At 41.7% G+C, this 9243-nt stretch overlaps 1 protein-coding gene across 1 annotated transcript in view; it reads left to right on the top strand.

Moving 5' to 3' along the window:
* The first annotated feature begins 2206 nt into the window (after positions 1 to 2206).
* LOC117512039 (lysosomal amino acid transporter 1 homolog) overlaps positions 2207 to 9243 on the top strand; it is a 32503-nt gene continuing 25466 nt past the window's right edge. The window contains exons 1-2 of the mRNA XM_034171987.1: positions 2207 to 2431; positions 2515 to 2607. Coding sequence (XP_034027878.1) covers positions 2222 to 2431; positions 2515 to 2607 — 303 coding nt within the window. The 5' untranslated portion in view covers positions 2207 to 2221. The remainder of the gene's footprint in view (positions 2432 to 2514; positions 2608 to 9243) is intronic.

Raw genomic sequence — 9243 nt, 5'->3', positions numbered from 1 at the left:
TGAAATTTTCATCTTAGGTGCATGTCCACTGTGAGACACACAATCTAAAAAAAAAAATCTGGAAATCACAATGTGTGATTGTTTTTTAATAATTTATTTGTATGTTACTGCTGTAAATAAGTATTTGAACACCTGTGAAAATCAATGTTAATATTTGGTACAGTAGCCTTTGTTTTCAATTACAGAGTTTTTCACCAGTTTTGGAGACACTGCAGCAGGGATTTTGGCCCATTCCTCCATACAGATCTTCTCTAGAGCTTTCAGGTTGGAGTTTCAGTTCCCTCCAAAGATTTTCTATTGAGTTCAGGTCTGGAGACTGGCCAGGCCACTCCAGGACCTTGAAATGCTTCTTATGGAGCCCCTACTTAGTTGCCCTGGCTGTGTGTTTGGGGACATTGTCATGCTGGTAGACCCAGCCATGACCCATCTTCAATGCTCTTACTGAGGGAAGGAGGTTATTTGCCAAAATCTTGCAATACATGAGCCCATCCATCCTCCCTTCAATACGGTGCAGTTGTCCTGTCCCCTTTGTAGAAGAGCACTCCCAGAGTATGATGTTTCCACCCCCATGCTTCATGGTTGAGATGGTTTCTTGGGGTTGTTCTCATCCTCTAAACATGGTAAGTGGAGTTGATTCCAAAATGCTCTATTCTGGTCTCATCTGACCACATGACCTTCTCCCATGCCTCCTCTGGATCATCCAGATGGTCACTGGTGAACTTCAAACGGGCCTGGACATGTGCTGGCTTGAGCAGGAGGACCTTGCTGCCCTGCAGGATTTTAAACCATGACAGCATCATGTGTTACTCTTGTAATCTTTGTGACTGTGGTCCCAGCTCTCTTCAGGTCATTGACCAGGCCCCCTGTGTAGTTCTGAGCTTTCTTGGAATCATCCTTACCCCACAAAGTGAGATCTTCCATGGAATCCCAGACCGAGGGAGATTGACAGTCATCTTGTGTTTCTTCAGCTTTCTAATAAATAATCACAGCAGTTGTCTTCTACCAAGCTGCTTGCCTGTTGTCCTGTAGTCCATCCCAGCCTTGTGCAGGTCTACAGTTTTGTCCCTGGTGTCCTTAGACAGCTCTTTAGTCTTGGCTATGGTTGACAGGTTGGAGTGTGATTGTGTGTGAACAGGTGTCTTTTATACAGGTAACAAGTTCAAACAGGTGCAATTAATACAGGTAAAGAGTGCAGAATAAGAGGGCTTCTTAAAGAAAAATTAACAGGTCTGTGTGAGCCAGAATTCTTGCTGTTTGTAGGGGATCAAATACTTATTTGCAGCAATAACATACAAATAATTATTTTTAAAAATCATACATTGTGATTTCCGGATTTTTTTTTTTTTTTTTTTTTTTTTTTTTGATTGTCTCTCACAGTGGACATGCACCTAAGATGAAAATTTCAGACCCCTCCATGATTTCTAAGTGAGACAACTGCAAAATCGCAGGGTGTTCAAATACTTATTTTTCTCACTGTGTATATATATATGTATGTGTGTGTGTCTGTGTAAAAGATGTGACTGATGGTCTGAAAAATACAGTGTAGAATTTACACAGAAGTACAGTGAAATATTAACTTACAATACAGGTGAAATAATCAAACTAATGTTGCCACATTACATAATTTGTAACTTGTGACAGTAAAGCGACAAGATGTATTTAAAGTAAAGGAAATTAAACTGCTACCCTGGGAAACTTCACTGTTGGTGCAGGTTGGTTGAAAAAGAAGTAATCTTTGATTTAACACCAGTAATCACATGTTTTTGTTTGAGGCAGTAATAAAGTGCCTGTCTGAAAGTCATCACACATCATTTATAGGTAAAAACCAGTGTTGTTCCTTGAACACATCCCATCTTTTTTCCCCCCACCCTCAGTAATCTTCGTGCATGGCTGGTGGCCAAGTGGTTAATGTGCTTGGTTTCAGTTCAGAAGGCTCCGGGTTCAAATCCCACCCCTGCCGCATTTCTCCATGTAATGTGGAGTTGTGTCAGGAAGGGCATCCGGCGTAAAACCTGTGCCAATTCAACATGCAGATCCACCTTGGATTTGCTGTGGCGGCCCCAAGTGCAAACAAGGGAGCAGCCGAAGGGACTTACTTACCTCAGTAATCTTCGTGACAGTGTGCTGTCAGAAGCAGAAGAGTAATTACTGAGTCATGTAATGATTTCACCATGACTCAAACTCCTGTTGTCTGCTTCTGCTAATCTGTGTCTGAAGGAATATGCTGAATGCTTCTTCCTGTATTAATTCTAAACTCTGGTATTCTCTGTTCTCAGACAGGCAGATTCTACATGTGTTGGGCGTGGCCTGTGTCTTGAGCTTCACCTCCACTCTCGTCTGCCTGCCTGGGTCAAGCACCCAGGAAAACACCATTCTTCCTGGGTTCAAAGGTCGCACCTTGCTTTCAGTCACTGATGCTGGCCCAGTCAAAGTAAGTTAAACAGTTATTCAGCCTGTAGACTGAGTGTTTTGCTCTTTTGAATTACTGTAGAATGTCTGCTTTTCTCTCTTCAGAAATTTACCTCCAAAGAGATTATTGGCTTCTCTATTGGCTCTATATCATCATTGCTGTACCTCTGTTCTAGAGTTCCTCAGATTTACACAAATGTAAGTATGGAAATGTTGACTCTGCTGCAAATAAACTGAAACATCACAACAGCAGGTCTGACATGCGTACATGTGACATACACTGAACAAAAATATAAATGCAACATTTGTTTTTGCTCCCATTTTTCATGAGCTGAACTAGATCTAAAACATTTTCTATATCCACAAAAGACCTATTTCTCTCAAATATTGATCACAAATCTGTCAATCTGTGTTAGTGAGCACTTCTCCTTTGCTGAGATAATCCATCCCACCTCACAGGTGTGTCATATCAAGGTGCAGGTTAGACAGCATGATTATTGCACAGGTGTGCCTTAGGCTGGCCACAATAAAAGGCCACTCTGAAATGTTAAGTTTTGCTTTATGGGGGGGGGGGGTGTGTGTCATAAAACCAGTCAGTACCTGGTGTAATCACTGTTTGCCTCACACAGTGCAACACATCTCCTTCTTGTAGAGTTCATCAGCAGCCAGATGCTGTTGGCTAGCAAAAAAGCAATCACCAGAAGATGGCGAACAGATCTGGTCCCCAAGGTGGAAGAATGGGTCAATGTCATGCTGACTATATACACTGTGGAGAAAGTGACCGCATCTGTTGGACTAGAGGTAGACAAATTCAGTAATATCTGGAAGGGATGGCTACAATACATTAGACAATACAGATCTGATTTTGTATAGGACTTTATTGCATATGTCAGGAACATTTCTATATATATGTGTGTGTGTGTGTGTGTGTGTCCCTTTTTTTCTTCTGCTTGGAGAGGACTTTATTGTGACATTAAGTGGACTCTTGGATAAATAAGGACTTTGAATGATGTTTCTGTACACCCTGGTTCAAAGCTACAGTGTTCTTGTTTTAAGGCTGATTAAAATATAAATTAAACAAAAAAAAAATGTGAGCATTTGCCCACTCAGTTAGATTACGATGGTGAACTGCAGTCAGGTCGAGACCCTGATGACGATGAAAAGCATACAGATGAGCTTCCCTGAGACGGGTTCTGGCAGTTGGTGTAGAAATTCTTTGGTTCTGCAAACCGATTGTTGCAGCAGCTGTCCCACTGGCTGGTCTCAGATGATCTTGGAGGTGAACATGCTGGATGGAGAGGTCCTGGGCTGGTGTGTTTATAGGTGGTCTGTGGTTGTGAGACTGGTTGGATGTACTGTGAAATTCTATGAAACCTCTTTAGAGACGGCTTATAGTAGAGAAATGAACATTCAATTCAATCAATCAGTCAATTTTATTTATATAGCGCCAAATCACAACAAACAGTTGCCCCAAGGCGCTTTATATTGTAAGGCAAGGCCATACAATAATTACGTAAAACCCCAACGGTCAAAACGACCCCCTGTGAGCAAGCACTTGGCTACAGTGGGAAGGAAAAACTCCCTTTTAACAGGAAGAAACCTCCAGCAGAACCAGGCTCAGGGAGGGGCAGTCTTCTGCTGGGACTGGTTGGGGCTGAGGGAGAGAACCAGGAAAAAGACATGCTGTGGAAGGGAGCAGAGATCAATCACTAATGATTAAATGCAGAGTGGTGCATACAGAGCAAAAAGAGAAAGAAACACTCAGTGCATCATGGGAACCCCCCAGCAGTCTAAGTCTATAGCAGCATAACTAAGGGATGGTTCAGGGTCACCTGATCCAGCCCTAACTATAAGCTTTAGCAAAAAGGAAAGTTTTAAGCCTAATCTTAAAAGTAGAGAGGGTGTCTGTCTCCCTGATCTGAATTGGGAGCTGGTTCCACAGGAGAGGAGCCTGAAAGCTGAAGGCTCTGCCTCCCATTCTACTCTTACAAACCCTAGGAACTACAAGTAAGCCTGCATTCTGAGAGCGAAGCGCTCTATTGGGGTGATATGGTACTATGAGGTCCCTAAGATAAGATGGGACCTGATTATTCAAAACCTTATAAGTAAGAAGAAGAATTTTAAATTCTATTCTAGAATTAACAGGAAGCCAATGAAGAGAGGCCAATATGGGTGAGATATGCTCTCTCCTTCTAGTCCCCGTTAGTACTCTAGCTGCAGCATTTTGAATTAACTGAAGGCGTTTCATGGAACTTTTAGGACAACCTGATAATAATGAATTACAATAGTCCAGCCTAGAGGAAATAAATGCATGAATTAGTTTTTCAGCATCACTCTGAGACAAGACCTTTCTAATTTTAGAGATATTGCGTAAATGCAAAAAAGCAGTCCTACATATTTGTTTAATATGCGCTTTGAATGACATATCCTGATCAAAAATGACTCCAAGATTTCTCACAGTATTACTAGAGGTCAGGGTAATGCCATCCAGAGTAAGGATCTGGTTAGACACCATGTTTCTAAGATTTGTGGGGCCAAGTACAATAACTTCAGTTTTATCTGAGTTTAAAAGCAGGAAATTAGAGGTCATCCATGTCTTTATGTCTGTAAGACAATCCTGCAGTTTAGCTAATTGGTGTGTGTCCTCTGGCTTCATGGATAGATAAAGCTGGGTATCATCTGCATAACAATGAAAATTTAAGCAATGCCGTCTAATACTGCCTAAGGGAAGCATGTATAAAGTGAATAAAATTGGTCCTAGCACAGAACCTTGTGGAACTCCATAATTAACCTTGGTCTGTGAAGAAGATTCCCCATTTACATGAACAAATTGTAATCTATTAGATAAATATGATTCAAACCACCGCAGCGCAGTGCCTTTAATACCTGTGGCATGCTCTAATCTCTGTAATAAAATTTTATGATCAACAGTATCAAAAGCAGCACTGAGGTCTAACAGAACAAGCACAGAGATGAGTCCACTGTCTGAGGCCATAAGAAGATCATTTGTAACCTTCACTAATGCTGTTTCTGTACTATGATGAATTCTAAAACCTGACTGAAACTCTTCAAATAGACCATTCCTCTGCAGATGATCAGTTAGCTGTTTTACAACTACCCTTTCAAGAATTTTGAGAGAAAAGGAAGGTTGGAGATTGGCCTATAATTAGCTAAGATAGCTGGGTCAAGTGATGGCTTTTTAAGTAATGGTTTAATTACTGCCACCTTAAAAGCCTGTGGTACATAGCCAACTAATAAAGATAGATTGATCATATTTAAGATCGAAGCATTAAATAATGGTAGGGCTTCCTTGAGCAGCCTGGTAGGAATGGGGTCTAATAGACATGTTGATGGTTTGGATGAAGTAACTAATGAAAATAACTCAGACAGAACAATCTGAGAGAAAGAGTCTAACCAAATACCGGCATCACTGAAAGCAGCCAAAGATAACGATACGTCTTTGGGATGGTTATGAGTAATTTTTTCTCTAATAGTTAAAATTTTATTAGCAAAGAAAGTCATGAAGTCATTACTAGTTAAAGTTAAAGGAATACTCGGCTCAATAGAGCTCTGACTCTTTGTCAGCCTGGCTACAGTGCTGAAAAGAAACCTGGGGTTGTTCTTATGTTCTTCAATTAGTGATGAGTAGTAAGATGTCCTAGCTTTACGGAGGGCTTTTTTATAGAGTAACAGACTCTTTTTCCAGGCTAAATGAAAATCTTCTAAATTAGTGAGACGCCTTTTCCTCTCCAACTTACGGGTTATCTGCTTTAAGCTGCGAGTTTGTGAGTTATACCACGGAGTCAGGCACTTCTGATTTAAAGCTCTCTTTTTCAGAGGAGCTACAGCATCCAAAGTTGTCTTCAATGAGTATGTAAAACTATTGACGAGATACTCTATCTCACTTACAGAGTTTAGGTAGCTACTCTGCACTGTGTTGGTATATGGCATTAGAGAACATAAAGAAGGAATCATATCCTTAAACCTAGTTACAGCGCTTTCTGAAAGACTTCTAGTGTAATGAAACTTATTCCCCACTGCTGGGTAGTCCATCAGAGTAAATGTAAATGTTATTAAGAAATGATCAGACAGAAGGGAGTTTTCAGGGAATACTGTTAAGTCTTCAATTTCCATACCATAAGTCAGAACAAGATCATCTAAGATATGATTAAAGTGGTGGGTGGACTCATTTACATTTTGAGCAAAGCCAATAGAGTCTAATAATAGATTAAATGCAGTGTTGAGGCTGTCATTCTCAGCATCTGTGTGGATGTTAAAATCGCCCACTATAATTATCTTATCTGAGCTAAGCACTAAGTCAGACAAAAGGTCTGAAAATTCACAGAGAAACTCACAGTAACGACCAGGTGGACGATAGATAATAACAAATAAAACTGGTTTTTGGGACTTCCAATTTGGATGGACAAGACTAAGAGTCAAGCTTTCAAATGAATTAAAGCTCTGTCTGGGTTTTTGATTAATTAATAAGCTGGAATGGAAGATTGCTGCTAATCCTCTGCCTCGGCCCATGCTACGAGCGTTCTGGCAGTTAGTGTGACTCAGGGGTGTTGACTCATTTAAACTAACATATTCATCCTGCTGTAACCAGGTTTCTGTAAGGCAGAATAAATCAATATGTTGATCAATTATTATATCATTTACTAACAGGGACTTAGAAGAGAGAGACCTAATGTTTACTAGACCACATTTAACTGTTTTAGTCTGTGGTGCAGTTGAAGGTGCTATATTTTTTCCTTTTTGAATTTTTATGCTTAAATAGATTTTTGCTGGTTATTGGTGGTCTGGGAGCAGGCACCGTCTCTACGGGGATGGGGTAATGAGGGGATGGCAGGGGGAGAGAAGCTGCAGAGAGGTGTGTAAGACTACAACTCTGCTTCCTGGTCCCAACCCTGGATAGTCACGGTTTGGAGGATTTAAGAAAATTGGCCAGATTTCTAGAAATGAGAGCTGCTCCATCCAAAGTGGGATGGATGCCGGCTCTCCTAACGAGACCAGGTTTTCCCCAGAAGCTTTGCCAATTATCTATGAAGCCCACCTCATTTTTTGGACACCACTCAGACAGCCAGCAATTCAGGGAGAACATGCGGCTAAACATGTCACTCCCGGTCCGATTGGGGAGGGGCCCAGAGAAAACTACAGAGTCCGACATTGTTTTTGCAAAGTTACACACGATTCAATGTTAATTTTAGTGACCTCCGATTGCCGTAACCGGGTGTCATTACTGCCGACGTGAATTACAATCTTACCAAATTTACACTTAGCCTTAGCCAGCAGTTTCAAATTTCCTTCAATGTCGCCTGCTCTGGCCCCCGGAAGACAATTGACTATGGTTGCTGGTGTCGCTAACTTCACATTTCTCAAAACAGAGTCGCCAATAACCAGAGTTTGATCCTCGGCGGGTGTGTCGCCGAGTGGGGAAAAACGGTTGGCGGTGTACACGGGGCTTCTGTTTAGGACTACGCTTCCTCCTCACAGTCACCCAGTTGACCTGCTTTCCCGGCTGCTCGGGATCTGCCAGAGGGAAACTAACGGCGGCTAAGCTACCTTGGTCCGCACCGACTACAGGGGCCTGGCTAGCTGTAGAATTTTCCACGGTGCGGAGCCGAGTCTCCAATTCACCCAGCCTGGCCTCCAAAGCTACAAATAAGCTACACTTATTACAAGTACCATTACTGCTAAAGGAGGCCGAGGAATAACTAAACATTTCACACCCAGAGCAGAAAAGTGCGGGAGAGACAGGAGAAGCCGCCATGCTAAACCGGCTAAGAGCTTGTAGCTGCGCTAAGCTAGCGGATTCCTAAAAACACGCAAAGTGAATAATGTGTAAATAATTTAGAGGTGATTCAGCAGAGGGAGTGCTTTAGTTAAGGCACGTGAAGATTACACTGGGAAACAAATCGTTATCTAGGTAACTAGATCAATCTAACTGCGCAGATTAAACAGCTAACAGATACAACAAAACACTGCTGTGCTCCGGAACAGGAAGTGATACAATACCGCAGTGAGAGCCAACCACCAGTAGAGGCAAGGCAGGCAACAGCTCTGGTGGACACTCCTGCAGTCAGCATGTCAGTTAAGATAAGACTTTATTGATCGCACAGTGGAGAAATTCACAGTTGCACGCTCCCTCAAAACTTACATCTGTGGCATTGTGCTGTGTAATAAAGCTGAACATTTTAGAGTGGCCAGGCACACCTGTGCAATAATCATACTGTCTAATCAGCATCTTGATATACCACACCTGTAAGGTGGGATGGATTATCTCTGCAAAGAAGTGCTCACTAACACAGATTTTGTTATCAGTAATTTAGAGAAATGGGTCTTTTGTGTGTATAGAAAATGCTGTAGATCTTTGAGTTCAGCTCATGAAAAATGGGAAACAAAAGTGCTGCGTTTATATTTTTTTTCAGTGTAGATGTTGCATTTTGTAACGCTGCACTGGCATCAACTCCACAGTACTGTTTCAACATGCGGGAGACGCCAGCCTCATGTTGTGTTCTTAATATTTCTCTTTCTCCTTGCCACACCTGTGAAGCTTTTTTTTTTGGGGGGGGGGGGTGTTCTAAATTTATTTTGACATTCCTTAGATGACTATCTAGCAGTGGCACACACACGAGACCCCTCTAGAAGGTTAAACAATCTCAGGAGAATACTTACTGTACAAATGATGTAATCTCACTTTCCCCATTTTTGATATGAATTATTCTTTCCAGGGTCTCTTGACCCTGTCTCTGTCACACCATGAAGGAGAGGCATTATTCTGCAGTAAGTGTAATTATTCTGCAGGTGAAATCTTCATCTACTTCACAAGCC

The sequence above is a fragment of the Thalassophryne amazonica genome, chromosome 6, assembly GCF_902500255.1.
Source record: "Thalassophryne amazonica chromosome 6, fThaAma1.1, whole genome shotgun sequence".
NCBI lineage: Eukaryota > Metazoa > Chordata > Actinopteri > Batrachoidiformes > Batrachoididae > Thalassophryne > Thalassophryne amazonica.
The sequence above is the reverse complement of the archived record's forward strand: the minus strand, read 5'-3'. Positions and strand labels throughout refer to the sequence as shown.